Here is a 15,684-nt window from a genome sequence, read left to right on the forward strand (position 1 = left end):
GTTGAATTTGGCCAGCTGAATTAGAGTCACTTGAATATAAATATATACTGAATCTTTTAACAGTGACATTTGGATTCTAAATTTGTAAAGATTTAATCAAAAAAGTGAAAACGAGTAGATACATTAGTTCAATGCATAATTATTCAGTGTTATAATTAATACAATTGCTTTTTAATTTCAAAATCTGATGGTACAGATTTACTTCCATATCCAACAGTTGAGAATCTGCACAGGAGACAGGGCTGTTTAAACTACTGTTGTCTGATTGGTTGTTCTATTAGTTTACAACCATAGGAAAACGAAATATAAATGTTCCTTTTAAAACTGTATTGGTAGGTATATGTATTGGTAATAGATTTTGTATAATACCTCTAGTCTTCTCCACTCCTTTTCACACAGACTGCTCTCTGCTCCGTGCTTTTATTCTGAAAACGTCAACGTCACAAGCCGGAAGTGGATACGGAAGTGTCACCAAACAGTTACAGGTGTAGTCTCCAGGCACCTCGTCTGTCACAAATTAAAGCTTCAATCTCAGTCAAGATGTTGAAGGCGGTTATTTTAATTGGAGGCCCCCAGAAAGGTGAGCATAACACCACTCCTTCCTATCGTGTTTTCAGAGTAAGCTGTTCTTCGTTAAAGCGAAGCTAGGTGGCTAATACCAACAAGAACTCCAAAGACCCGAAGAGCTTGTTTATATCACTGACGTGGCATAATGAGGGGACAGTACACAAACAAATGACCTAATAGCCTAATCACTTGATGATTACAACGTTAAATTACGCTATGTAAATAACAACACTGTCTATAAACATGTAGCTTTTACAGTTATGTTGCTGTTTATACCCTGCCTACCATTATCATTTGCTCATTTAATCTCCTTGTAGAGCCATTATCTCGTATCAAGTCAACGTAATCCCATTTATAAATGAGTTTTTTAGGATGATAAAGTACCTTTACTAAAGGAATGTGTTTAATAATACGTGTTATCTTTGCGTTGCGACACCCTTTTCAGTTCGGCAGACAATCAGTTCATACATATTAAGATATAAGCACGGTAAATGTAAAGCAAGTGGAGCTTTAACAGGAATTACGTTTTATATAGACGTTTTAAAAATGGTTTTGCAATGTGAGAGGACATGGCATCCCCTTTGTTGTAGTGAAGGAATGATCTGTATCCATGCAAGATACTAATAGCGCATATTAGAAACATGGATCTGATTTAAAGTCCATGTAATGTCCAAAATAAAAGTTATTCTGTGTTAATAAATCGCTTCATCACTTTCCACTGTTTCATTTGACATATCAACATCAATGATTCTTTCCATAAATACCCCCCAAATAACATGAAATTTGTGCCACTTTCCCGTGTTATTCCACTCCGGTAGCGAAAAGCTTGCCAGCCATTAACCCAGCTGTGTGACGTCACACGTGGCAAACACCAGCCTCGTCTGGATTGTTTGTTTTGTATCCTTCCGCTATTTTCGCTCAACATATGTGTAACCGGACCTCGCTAAACTTTTTTTATCTAACAATTCATGATGGGGAAGCGATGTGTAGTTGTGAGCTGTGAATGTTTCCTGATTGCTATAAACATTGATCATGGGTGCTGGAAGATTGTGCACAAAACTCGGGTCAGAATTAAGTTACTACAGGTGTTATGCCAGCTTGAGCTAAATGTCACCAGAGTACAGTGAACTTGCCTAGTGACTGAAATATATAAAAGTTGAAGTGAAATAAGTAAGGCCAAAAATGAATTACGTCTGAATATCTTTATTATTTTTACCACTTTTAATTATTTGTGGGCTCGCACATATACCAAAATAGACTAATGTACACTGCAATAAAGATAAAATGTTACAAGTGAAAAATTAACAAAAGAACCCTTTTTTATTTATCAAACAGTAAATTAATACAATCTTACAAATTTGTGATTTGGAAAATGTTGTTATATTTACATGTTTCTTTGGAAAAATAATATTGTAAATGATGTACTTTGTAAATTATTTACATCATGCGAAACCATTTTAACCAGTTCAGCTGCATGACTTATGTCAAATTACAGATTTGGCCATTGAAATCCCTGATAGCGGCCTCCCGGCTCAGGGTAAGTCTTCCGTATCTCGGTTACAGCACATGCAGCGGGACTCTGATTTGTGGGCCGAGTAGGCCTACACCCCAGCACCAACGTACAAACTGTCGATAAGCTGTATATCGATACTTCCTAATGAAAAAAAAGTATACAGATTATAAATATATTTGGAGAAAAATAAAATGTTATGTAGTAGCCTACTATTATGTAGCAATGGTTACAAATTGGCTTATAACATGATATTTGTATTTTACTTGTACAAAATAAATATGAGGTTATACATGACTGCTTGACAGAATCATAGACCTCTTATATATTTCCTCACATGTGTAGTTGTTTCTTTTCTCAAGCATACATTGAACTTGCATACACAGAAAAAATAAAAGCCAAGCTGTTTTTGACTGCTTGAAATAGTTTAATGGTATCTTTAAAAGTGTACCATATCTGTAGCGACTAAAAGTAGCCTATTATATGAAAGCAAAGCTGCAATAGGCAGTTGGGTCAATCAATATTTACTTACTGGTGTAGTGGGCCATCAACTGCTCTGTGTTGTTGTTTGTATTGAAGATACGCTATTTTCAGTGTCCAAACACTGAGACAGCCTTCTCTAAAGCCTGGGTCGCTAATAATGCACCTTGGTTTCTCGTCGGTGTCTTCTATCTGGCAGAGTCCTGCACGGGTCTGATTTTCAAGACCCGCTCCCGCCCCGCACCCGTGACGTGCAGTACCGAACCCGCCCCGCTACCCGCACATATTGCCAATTAGTCCCGCAACCCGACCCGACCCGCCGGCACATGATCCGCAACCCGACCCGAACCCGCATATATAGGCCTATAAGCAGTGACAACGTGCAATTATTAACACACGCAGTTGCATATTTGGCTCAAAAAGCCTGGGATGTAGTTTATTTTCTCCATCTAGGATGACACCAAAAGCCTCCCAGACGTTGGATTTTGCTCTTGAGGAAGAGTTATTGAAAATGCTGTATTCTCCGCTATAGAGAGCTTCACCTCAGCCATTCAGAATGTGGTGCGCTCAGCAGCAGATAGATGCACTGCAGAGGTTATGATTATGCTCGGTACCGCGGAGGAGAGGTCTGAGGATTTAAACATTAAACTAAATTATTATTGTTTAAATATATTTATTATGCAACACCCGCAACCGGACCCGCATCATCTTTGTTTTACCCAGAAGTGAACCCGGAAAAAAGCGTTTGAAAAAATACCACCCGCAAATCACCTTTTTTGCGGGTCACCCGTCGGGTACCCGCGGATACCCGACCCGATGCAGGACTCTGCTATCTGGTCAGTAGGTTGCAAACTGTCTATTTGTTCCATCACCTGCCAGATCTCTCTGCAGCATACACATTCATCTGCAGTGGGCATGCTTTCACAGCATTGACATGTAGGCCTACACCTGAATATTGTACATAACATTAAAAAACAAAACAATATCTGCCGGACGTGTGAGGAACAGATGACAAATTAAGATCGACATTTAGTGCAGGTCAAACTAAATAAAACAGAATTTACCATTCAGTATTGCCGACTCGAGTCTCGCCGGCTGCGGAATCCGCTTCTCTTTCACAAGTTTCTGCCTCGTTGTTCGATTGCTGGGCAGGAGGCTCGTACTTATAAGGCAAAATGCCTTGAAGTGAAAGGCTAGCTGGTTCACTCTCTACTTCTGTAACTGAATCCAGATAACCCACTGAATCTGAGCTTGAATGATCGCTGTCGCTGTCGCTGTCTGAAGTTATCGCGTTGCTTGCCATTTGGACTGATTTGATCAAATGGCAATGTTTGCCACGTGTGACGTCACCGCTCGTTCGGGAGTGATCGGGGGCGTACTCGGCAAACTTCGGAACCAACATCGGTTTTTAACGTATATGTCATTTAATTATGACGAAACTTTAAACATTTTTATTTATTTTTATTCTGGTGATATCTAAACTACATGTTAAAAAACACCTGTGTTAGATGCATTACATGGCCTTTAAGAGTAATCCCCCGCATTGCTTTCCAGGCACAAGGTTCAGGCCCTTGTCATTTGAAGTGCCCAAACCCTTGTTTCCTGTAGCTGGTGTGCCCATGCTGCAGCATCACATTGAAGCATGTGCCAAGGTAAGTGCCACTGCAATACAACTGTTATGAGTAAGAGCTTTTCTCAATGTGATGTACAATGTAGTGTGATTTCTGGATGCCTAACTAGACTGTATAAGGGTAACATTGTAGGTATGTTCTATATTCAAGTGAAATATTCTATTAAGTTAGTTACCAGTTATGGGGGTTGTACTTGAATTGATCCAAATAGAAATTAGTCAATCTGATAAACAATTCATATATATTCATCTGTTCATAAAACAATCTGATAAATACTTTTTTGTATTACAAGGTACCAAATATGAAGGAGATTTTGCTCATCGGCTTTTATCAACCAAATGAAGAACTGAACAGATTCCTGTTCAATGCACAGCAGGAGTTTAAAATCTCCATCAGGTAAAGAGACAACGCTCTTAGTCTTACTCGACTACCTTACTAAATAACAGCATTCATACAGTAACACTTGCATATTGACCGTTCATAGCTATGACTTATATACTTTGTTTATAAAGACATTTTCACAGTGCACTTTTTTTAATACACATAATTAAACAAATAAAAGAGTACTTGTTTTTTCTTAGATGTGCTAAACTGTGATAGTATTCCTAAACATGGTAACACTTTCTATGACTCCCATGTCTATAATACATTATAAACATACTTATGACCATATCTCCGTCCGTGGTTAGAGCTGGCAGACCATAAAATGTTTCCGCTGCCAGATACGGATGTTCGTCACACGAGCCCTCAGAAGCATTAGGCAATGTCATCCCCTCTGTCTGCCCCTTTCAACACTGTATCTGGACTAAAAACACTGGCCCAGAACAAATCTTTAAAAAACACATACTTATATTGCCCTCTTATAGCACTTTATAAAGGTATAGTTATAGGCGCTATGACTATTGTCGTAACACATCACATCATAAATCATTTTTTATTGACAAAGTATAATAATACTTAGTATTAATAATATTAATTGTCACTAACTGTCATTTTTTCAAAGTAAAACAAGTCGTGTATTATAATACTAGTAAAAGTCGGCAGTGGTTGGAGAAGTATTTAGATGTTATACTTAATTAAAAGTACCTTCAAAATTGTACTTAATAACATTACTTAAGTAGATTCATGGACATAAAATAAACATGACATTATTATTATTTGTATTAATAAGAAAACATGAAGGACAGACCATCTATTTCTATTTTCTTTATTTATTTTGAGAAAGCGGCAGGTAATATAAGATGATCTTCTTCTCCCTGCTCCTTTTCGGGTATGGTGTGTTTACAGAGACATGCTTTGTAAATAATTGTTATACATTGAGTTTGTGCATACGATGAACTGAACAAATACAAAATGGAATGGAACAGTTATAATATACTATAATCAAGAATTATGAATAGATAGTAATTCCTTTTTCCTTTTTTTATACGATGCTGTTAATAGAATTCAAGCCATTTAAAGTATGTTTATAATACGTTAAAGTCATGGTCTTGATAGAAACTGCTGCTGCACCGCTCCTGCTGAATGACTGCAGGTTAGCTGATCTTCCTGACTCTGCACCACAGGTATCTGCAGGAGTATGCTGCCCTTGGCACCGGGGGTGGCATTTATCACTTTAGAGATCAGATCGTGTCCGGCAGTCCAGAGGCCTTCTACATTCTGAATGCTGATGTTTGCTCAGCGTTTCCCCTTGCAGAGATGCTCAGCTTCCAGAAGGAACACGGAGAACCAAACAGCTTTGTTATCCTGGGGACAACGGTGAGACTCATAGAACTTGTTAGATCTGGTCAAAGTAAAACTCCAAAAGGTTTTTCTTTCTGTTAGTTATTGTGTCTAGCTTTCTGAATATAATGAAATATGAGATCTGGCTTCTTGGATGTCAAATCTTGATTTCTAAATCCAATTTTTTCAGGCAAACAGAAAGCAGTCCATGAACTACGGCTGTATTGTTGAAAACGAGACAACAAAGGAAGTAAGTAGCCCTTCCTATCTTCTTTCCTTAAATAGCCACTCATTACTGTTTCATCTTAAAATAACAACAACTCTTCTTTTTTATTCAGGTCTTGCATTATGTGGAAAAGCCGAGCACATTTGTGAGCGACATCATAAATTGCGGCATATACCTCTTCACCCCGGAAATCTTCCAGCATATCGGTGCTGTCTTTCAGAAGAACCAGCAGGACATGTTGTTGTGAGTTGAAGCCCTCCACCATGGGGACGTGTGTGTGTGGGAATGCATGTGAACATCATTTATTGCATTTCTTTGCTTTCTCTTCATTTGTCCTTTTTCCTTCCCTTCTCATCCCTGCCATGATTACTGTTTGCTCACACAATCATCAGATATCCATACGATGGGTAAGTGAGGACCCTCAGGCTACGCGGTGTAGTGATAGAGCACTTAATGTATGGTGTGAGCTGTAGAACCCAGGAGAAGGCTGAGACTGCCCAGGCTGCTTTGTGAATGTGTGTGTGCCCTCTTGGTGTGCCCTTTTCTTCGTCCAATTATGCATCTTCCATTTTGCCTGAGGCCTGTTTTGGTTTATTTACTTATTGTGTGTTTTGGCAAATTGTTGTGCTTGAAACTTACACTACAGGAACTTTGCCTATCTGAGAGTACTACGGAATATGTATGATTATTAAGTATGATTATTTACTTTCCATCAGACACCTAGATGAGATAACTCTCATATCTGTTTTGTAAATATGAAGTTAAAGCCAGCAGGCGGTTATAGCTTAGCTTAGCATAGAGACTGGAAATCATGAATCAGCCTGCCTCTTTCCGTAGGTAAGAAAATCAAGATAATCAACACTAGAGCCGAGAAACAGTCTGTGATATTATAGATTCTGGATTTTATTCTTCAGTTTTTGATTAGGTTAAACAAATGACATATATGTGCTTTTTTGTTATCTTTGGATCAAGCCGGGCTAACTTTGGCTTTTTTTTGTTCTATTTTAAGCTACCTGGCAGCTGGCTTTGGCTTTATATTTAATGTAGGGCTGGGTAATATATAAATATTATTATATTGATATTGTGATATTAGATTAGTAATCTTCTTATATTTGTAATATCACATTATCGTTCATTGTGATATTTACGTTATCTATTCCCGGTTTTAAAGGCTACCTTACACTAAGTTAATATAATCTTCAGAATCAACCACTCTGTTCTTGTGCTTCTATTTTTTGCCTTTACCAGCTTAGTTAGCCGCTTTCACACCGCAGGACTTGCCGTACTTTAGTGCCGGCACTAAAGTACCACGGCACTGAATCCGCCAGGGGGCTAGTGCCAATCGCATTCACACCGCAGTACTTTCCCTGAGGCAAGATTACGCTGACGTCACTTCGTCTTCTTCTTCTCTGGGTTTACTGGCAGGCCGCAAAACCACTTCACGGCAAGTACAAAAAAAAACGAGAGAAGAAGAACTACACGGGGGAGGGGGTATAAAGCCCACCCGCTGTACATGAGGCGTTTGTTTACTTTCCGACCTCAGACATGATGGAGTTTACTGAGCTTGTTGTCTTTGTGCTCATGTTATACAGCTTTGTAACTGGGTTATTGCAGCCAACTAGGGATTTGACCCACTCGCCGGATGCTCAGAGTCTAACGGGGCGTGGTTTGCAATTCGCCCAGCCAATAGAAATAGAATAGAAATTGGCACTCTTTTATCACCAGGTTCGTACCACCTCTCTAGCAGGGACTGAAAATGGCCAAAAGAGTTCCCGGCACTGAGTAGTCCCGGCGGTGTGAACGCGACATTATTGGTAATAACGGAACTAAAGAACCAAAGTACCAGGGAAAGTCCTGCGGTGTGAATGCGGCTAATTATATCCACATTACCTATAATATCGTCACAATATTGCTAAGAGGTATTTGGTCAAAAAACTCAAGATACTTTATTTTCTATATTTCTCCCAGCCCTAAGGCTTTTTAATCTTTTCATCTGACTGTCAGCAGGGCCGGCCCTGACCAATTTGCCGCCCTAGGAAAGTTTTTAGCTGACGCCCCCCCCCCCCTCCAAAATGCAGAAACTCACTCTGATTTGCATATGTAAGCACGGTTGTGGATTCACCAAAACAGAAAGATATGGACACAAGCTGTGTGCAAATATATTTAGTATCCTATCCATTTGAGCATGATTTAAGTGGGGGATGGACCTCACCTCCTCTAGGGGGGTCCGGGGGCATGCTCCCCCGGGAAGATTTTTTTTAAGATATTGAAGTTAAAAGCATCAATCTGCTGCACTTTGAGAGCAACATTAAGAGAGCTATGGATACATCTCTCAACACCCATATGAAACAGAACTGGAAGCAGATTTTCTTTTTCTTTATGGATATTTTACAAATCACTCCTCTTTTAAACTGTATTCTTGTTTATTAATAACAACTTTATTTTACTGTCATATAGTATTTTATACTATAAGAGAATAGATGAAAATCTATTCTCTTATTTTTTTATAGCTATAATGATCATATAAAGGTGTGCCTTTACCTCACTGAGCCGAGGTTATCAGAGCCGCTCAGTCTTTCAGGAGAGAGCTCTCTAAAGCTCTCCCCCCCGCGGCTGCTTACACAGTAAATTCCAATGTTAATAAAAGCTGTATAAGTTTTTGGGGAGTTTGATTTATTTTAAATTAACACAAATACAACATTTAAAACCTATAATTGCACACTAAAACCATTATTTCAAAAAATAACTATTTCACATAAACCTCTGGTTTTTACTGGGGCTGGGGCTGTTCAACTTGATTTGGGGGGGGGGGGTACGCCATAGTTTATAGGCGCTGTACGCAATATAGGCGTAGTTCTGTTAGTATAAGATGATAAGATGTACTTTGTTGATCCAAAATCGGGAAATTGTGTTGTTATGAAATAAAAAAAATAAAAAATTCTAACTTTTTTTTTTTTTTCTTTTCTTTTTTGGCGCCCCCCATTGATTGATGCGCCCTTAGCATTTGCCTATACTGCCTATGCCAAGGGCCGGCCCTGACTGTCAGTATGCAAATACAATGTTCCCAAAATGTAAAACGTTTGCTTGCCATAGAGTAAAGACAAAATCCACTTGCAAAAAGGTAAAAAAAACCCTGCTTTAACCTTATCGTAGCTTGCTCTCCCGAGTTTAAACTCTGCATCCTGCATTTTTTGTGATTGTCCGTTGATCTTTTTAAGGACAAGCATTTAACTGAACTGACTTCCTCATATCTAGTTTTCTTTTTCTCTTAATATATCCCTGTTGTTATTTTAGGTTAGCTAGCAAAACGTCTTAAAAGATAGTTTGCTTTTGTGAAACTTTGTTGCTCAGCTACCATGAAGAATTAAGTAATGGTTGTGTATATTCTGATTTATGTAATTTGCTAAACTCCCAGCTGTGCTTTTAAAAAACGTTTCCTGTCTGCTCACAGCCTAAATGTGCATGTGGCTGCACACTGGTCACTCACAGAAGCCATAAAAACACATGGGATTACTTTATGGATTTTTATTTGTGTAAATATTTGGACATTTGACACTTTCCCTTTTTATGTTTTCTAACGCTCACTGTGGTGTAAAGCACCTAGCATTTGGCACCCCAAGGACACTTGAAATATATTACGAAAAGGTCAAGCCACGCTGTGCATAATTCACCTGCCTAACATCAATAGCACTTAAATCAAGCTGGGCACTGAATCAGCGAAACTGTTGAACTCATCAGAGATGCTTGATAGAAATGAGATGGGTTATACTGCAAAATCTCTAGGGGAGCACTTTGCCTCTAACCACATCCCCTCCTTTTTGGTAAAACTTCGATTATGGGTGCACTCCTTTAAAATATTCTTTTCATCAATATTTAAAACTGTTTCATCTAGGGGCTCTCACAATACACTATGCCAGAGACCCTGATTAATATGGAGCGCATACTCTCTTCTACTTAAGTTTTGGATCACCACTAGGTAATAAGCCCGGCTCTGACACATTTTAACTAACTGAACTCAATTTATTCTGGGGGATGGATTGTATGCAATAAATTCATGTTTTATTTGGCTTTAGCTACATTTGGAAATAATGATGCCACTGGGTTGCTTCTGCCCATAAATATAGGTTTTTAGAAATATCAAAGACTAGTTTACTAATAGTGGGGTAGGGCTAGTTGTCAGCTCATGGATCGTATCATTGGAAAATAAATTATAATACATGGAGGTATTATGATAGACACTTTCTTTCTAATTTGATAACAATATGCGCATTTTAACAGGAAGGCTGATGTACTTGCTAAAGTTCTTGATTAAATGAGTAAGTACTTTTAATTAGTCAAGCATTTAATTAATAAAGAGTTTAAGATAGGATTTACCGACTGACGTATTTACTTATTTACTCACCACGAAACATCCAATATCATGACCTAACATAAGGATAGATATTGGCTCTTAAAGTAGGGCAACAGGAATACAAACTCATCCTCAATTATTTAAGTACATATGTTTACTTACACCCTCTCCGATACCAAATATTAGAATACAACTCTAACTGCATATTTATAGTTCATAAGATAGTTGGGGAGACTGCTAGTCCGTGAGTCTCAGTGTGTCTAATCGTCTGTTTAGTATTTCACTTGCGTTCACTATAGGGCCACGTCTTCTGTGAAATCCTGTGCCTTTTTCAAAAATAATAATGTTTCAATACATTTTTCAAAAGAATATCAAGATACATGGCAACCACACTTGGATAGTGGCTGATTTTAGCTTAATAATTGCATCCAATAAATGCAATAATCTGTTAACATTATTCATCATATTTCCTGGTTACATCCCATCTCTGTCTTGGATTTCTAACCCCTAACCCTGTGCACAAGATTGTTTTTTAATAAATGTGGCCCCCAGCCCTGGTTTGTGACTGAGTGCCATAAAGTGACGATGTGTCTCCTGCAGAGAGGAGCCAACCAACGGCTGGCACCGGGCAGAGGCCATCAGGCTGGAGCAGGACATTTTCACTGCCCTGGCGGGACAGGCCAAGCTCTACGTGTATAAAACCCTCAGCTTCTGGAGCCAGATTAAATCTGCAGGGTGAGTGCTCATTTCATAAATGCTGCCACATTCAACAGCACATCAATTCGTTTTTGTGACAACACTGTAGCCTTTAAAAAGGTTAGAGAGGAACAGAGACTTCGGACTGTAAATCATACAGGCTTAAATCAAAAAAAGTATGGCATATTCAAATTGAACATTGTTTGAGAGTATTATTAATTGTTCTTAAGCAAATAAAAATTCATACTTAGTTTTTTGTGCACCAACACCTCTTGAGATCTATATTTTGATGCTAAGCATTTGTTGTATGTTTGTATTTGATTCCTAGGTCTGCGATTTACGCCAGTCGGTTGTACCTCAACCAGTATCACACCACTCATCCTGAAAGACTGGCCACAATTAAAGAGGGGGGGCCTAAAATAAGTGGTAAGAATGATCACATTACACTATATTTCATTTAGCTGACACTTTTATCCAATAAGTGCAATCAACAATGAAGATACATACTCAGAACAGCAAGAATCCTACATGTACATTTTCTTTCTATAGGCCAAACCATTTTAAGTGCTACTGCATTATCTTCAAATACACCTAAGTCTTCCATAGCTTTGTTCTTTTTTATTGGAGACAAAGCTATTCACACTTTCACTCATTTTCCTAGGTAATGTCTATATTCATCCTACAGCAAATATTGACCCCACTGCTATGGTAAGCATCCTTTCTCATTGAGTTGCACTTTACATCTTGAACACATTTAAATGAACAGAACATCCTTTTGTGTAAAATATGTAGCTTTTCTTGGTAAAAGAAAAGATGGAGAATACAAGTGTATCTAACATTTTTTCTTTCCTTGTATTGCTCCAGCTGGGCCCCAATGTCTCGATTGGGACAGGAGTAACGATTGGTGCTGGGGTCAGAGTTCGGGAATCCATCATCCTTCATGGTGCAACTCTACAGGTGAGCATTTGTAAACTATCACTGACCAAAGAAAACCCAGCCAGGGTGTTCGGACACACGGCTGGGATTTGACATTCCTACTAGAATTGTATCCTCTCCTGCAGTGGGTTGGTTATTTGGTGTTCTGCCATCCACTGCAATGCACAGTAGGTTATGTCTGAATTGAATTGATGATGCCATTTTCATCTGTTTACCACATAAGCAGATGAACTAACTCTTATTGTTAAGATAGGTTAAAGGTTTTGCTAAATAAGCAGCAAAACATCCATTGCTAAAATGATTAACTTCCCTCAGAGTATAACTTTGTATGAAAAAACAGGTGGTGTTTATTTAGAAGGGCAGCTCAACTAACAAAGTGTCCTTGTAGCAAGTATGCAATAAAAGACAATAAGTCACCTGCAGTCTGAACTCATTTCGGAGGCACCCGGTCATCATTGGAGACATGGGGTTAAATTATAGCCTCCAAATCGTTAAAAATGACATCTTTGTGAGCGGCACGGTCAACACTATTTCCTGTTTGACACAAGCTTGAAGATTAATTCAAGACAAGTCACTGTTGAAGTGTGGAAAATGTTTCTAATAAAATGTTAGGATGTCCCCAGGATGAATGGGCAGATAAATCTGATCCGCTCACCTCACTTGAGTTTAAACTTGAATATTAAAGACTCTGATTAGACTGTTTGTCTTACCTAGAAACATGATCTAACGCAGCACGTAGGAATACCTGAAACACTTGCTTTTTCTTTCTTGATCTTTACGTCATTGTACAGTCAATTAATTAACTGTTGATGTTTTCTGTCAAATCGTTTTCCTGTAGGATCACTGCTGTGTTTTGAACAGCATTGTGGGATGGGACAGCACTATTGGCAAGTGGGCCAGAGTAGAAGGAACCCCGAGTGACCCTAACCCAAATGATCCCTTCGCAAAGATTGACAGCGAGACACTCTTCAGAGAGGGAAAACTCACACCCTCTATTACTATTCTGGGTAAGCATGCTCTGACCTAAGAGAAATCTCAGTCCTTACATTTGTAAAATGATCATATATTAAATAACATGACTGCATTTTGCTATTTAGCATTTTTTGTATGTTCTTGACATAAATGAAAAGTAACTGGTATAATGAGCGATCTGCTTTCATTTTTCTAAATGTAGTTTGCTTAGACCAGGGGTTCCCAAAGTGTGGGAAGGTGAGCCTCCCCTCAGAGAACATAATCACAGCCGCGCCCCCCCTCCCAATTGTTATTATTATTATTGTTGTTGTTGCTATAATGCAGGGGTATTCAATTGCATTTGAACGAGGTCCTGGAAGACAAAATGTCATAGAAATGCTCTGTTTTCGCCACTTTTCTCTTTTTTGATTAGCTGAGCGTCACCACCTCGCATACATTTAGCTGAAGTCAGCGCCATATACATACACACATACATACATCTCTCTATATGGCGCTGGCTGAAGTTAACTAGCTGGATTTCACTGTTTCTCTTAATTTTTTTCTGCCGGCTGCGCCTCCCTTGAAGCTCTCTGGAGCCCCCCAGGGGAGGCGCGCCTCACACTTTGGGAACCCCTGGCTTAGACCAAGGGTTTTATGCTGGAATCCGTTCCGTAAAAATAATTGTTATTTTACATACATGTCATAATTGTCATATTGGTCTTTTACATTTTCCAGTAACAATCAGCTACAGAAAGCATAACTGAATTATTGACGTGTCATTGTGTTATTTAATGCAAAGTGTGCATTGTTTAACACTTCTTTCACTTTAGTGCCCAGAGAAAGAGGATCTATCTTAGTCTATTATTTTCTGTACATTTTTTATTTTCTTGTAGATTTTATTACAGTTTTACCTCTAAGGGTTCTTTCTCTTCTTTCAAAACAAACCACAAATGTAAAACACATCAAATGATAAATGCCAGGAGTGCGTTTTAAAAACTGAAATACAATGTCTCATGTCCTGCACAGAGACTAATCACAGCCTTGGCTTTTCTCCTCAGGTTGTAACGTGACCATCCCTTCTGAGGTCATTATACTCAACTCGATCGTCCTACCACACAAAGACCTCAACCGCAGCTTCAAAAACCAAATTATTCTCTAGTTAATCTTACTCGGGCTTCTGTCCACTTACTGTCACTGATGAAGAATGCTGCTGGAAACACAGCGCCCTGCCTCTGAGTTACTGTATATAAGACGTCAAATATCAAGATTCATCCAATCATTTTGAAAAATAGTTTTTTTACATTTGTCCTTCAGCCCTTTATGCATCACTGGGTGTCAGTAGCATTAACGGAAAGCTAATCAAGCATGTTGATTCTCCTTGAAAAATGCTTTCATGCCAGGGGTTTAAATTGTTTTTATATTAACTTTACCAAACTGTAAAATTACTACAAATACTAGTGTAATATATTTTCTTGGATATAATATGATGTTAAAAAAAAGGTGTATAGACAACTACGCTCTGTTTTTCTCAAGGGCATCCTTGATAAACTTGAGACTTGTTACTTGAGTGTGAGAAGAGGAATTATTAAGGAATAAAAATCCCTGGCCACTGACTGTGGTTAATTTTTAGAGGTGATTATTTGTGTGGAGCTCTTGATTAAAACCGTTAACCATCTTCATTGTTTGTCTCAAATTGACTACCACCAAAATAAATCAGCGGGCTCGAGATTTACGTTGCAATCAAGTGATGTTGCCTTTTTAAAATGTAAACTAAGCAGGGGGCCTGGAGACGGCCATATAAGCAGCAACACAAGATGCTTAAATGGTGCTTCCGCAATCACTGGAGGAACTGTTTCAATTTATGGATACAGCACATTAACATTTACTTATTAAGCCCTCGAGCACTCATGATCACTTCAGCACTTTTGTTCCAATTATTGCGAAGAGCGTGTCTATTAAGAAGCGATTTAAATTGGGATACAGGAAATGCAGAATGATATACTTAATCAAGTCTATTCACAAACTACCCTCCAGTGACACGAGGGAAAAACAAGTTAATGTAAATGTTTAGGTAAATAGATTTCTATATGTAGGTGCCTGTGCTTTCCATTGATGATTCAGGTGCCTAAGTTCTTCAAAAAGCATTGCCTCATGCCAGTCTGAGGGCCTGTCATTGAAGTGTTTTATCCTCTTTGTGGGATGGTAATTAATTAGCTAAAACCCCCACGCTCCTCACATGAAAGGCAATCCTAAAAGTCGTTAGATCTAATTGGCTTCCACTCACAGATTTTTTGATTTTAGTTTCTCTGCTCCCCTTTCTGATATAATATTCTTGTCTAGTGTTTTTTTTTTAGGGGGAATGTTTTTTCTTATCTATTTTGTAATTCTAAAATTCATTATTATAACCTGAAATCAGAACTTCAATGATACCAATATAATGTTCTAATTTTTAATATTTTTAATTTTACCATTAGTCTTGAACTTATGGTGTAAGGCTATGTCTTGACAGGCATACATAGAATAATACTGTATGTCTGACTGATAACAGGGAAGTAAAATAGGTTGCTTATGTGGAATAAAATGACATGTGACACCTTTTTTGTATTGAGAAGTA

General features: G+C 38.4%; 1 protein-coding gene across 2 annotated transcripts; it reads left to right on the top strand.

Annotated features, from left to right (window-relative positions):
- Positions 1 to 400: 400 nt before the first annotated feature.
- Positions 401 to 14,745, top strand: LOC307028412 (mannose-1-phosphate guanylyltransferase regulatory subunit alpha-A). 2 transcript variants are annotated; one of them, XM_079663404.1, is made up of 13 exons: positions 401 to 580; positions 4,112 to 4,209; positions 4,481 to 4,584; positions 5,754 to 5,946; positions 6,101 to 6,160; positions 6,249 to 6,379; positions 6,529 to 6,543; positions 11,088 to 11,222; positions 11,512 to 11,609; positions 11,845 to 11,891; positions 12,048 to 12,140; positions 12,958 to 13,126; positions 14,129 to 14,745. In XM_079663404.1, exons 1-13 carry the CDS (start codon positions 541 to 543, stop codon positions 14,227 to 14,229), a joined length of 1,284 nt encoding a protein of 427 aa, XP_079519530.1. In that variant the 5' UTR covers positions 401 to 540; the 3' UTR covers positions 14,230 to 14,745. The 2 variants fall into 2 exon arrangements, with proteins under 2 accessions (XP_079519530.1, XP_079519531.1); XM_079663405.1 differs by lacking the exon at positions 6,529 to 6,543.
- Positions 14,746 to 15,684: the final 939 nt, after the last annotated feature.

The sequence above is a fragment of the Notothenia rossii genome (assembly GCF_949606895.1).
Source record: "Notothenia rossii genome assembly, chromosome: 2".
Taxonomy (NCBI): Eukaryota; Metazoa; Chordata; class Actinopteri; order Perciformes; family Nototheniidae; genus Notothenia; species Notothenia rossii.

Excerpts from the sequence above, each read along its gene's own strand:
- LOC307028412 (XM_079663404.1), top strand. The coding sequence starts at position 541 with ATGTTGAAGGCGGTTATTTTAATTGGAGGCCCCCAGAAAG. Across the intron at positions 5,947-6,100 it reads TTGTTATCCTGGGGACAACG|GCAAACAGAAAGCAGTCCAT; the intron begins GTGAGACTCATA and ends CAATTTTTTCAG. Across the intron at positions 13,127-14,128 it reads ACCCTCTATTACTATTCTGG|GTTGTAACGTGACCATCCCT; the intron begins GTAAGCATGCTC and ends TTTTCTCCTCAG.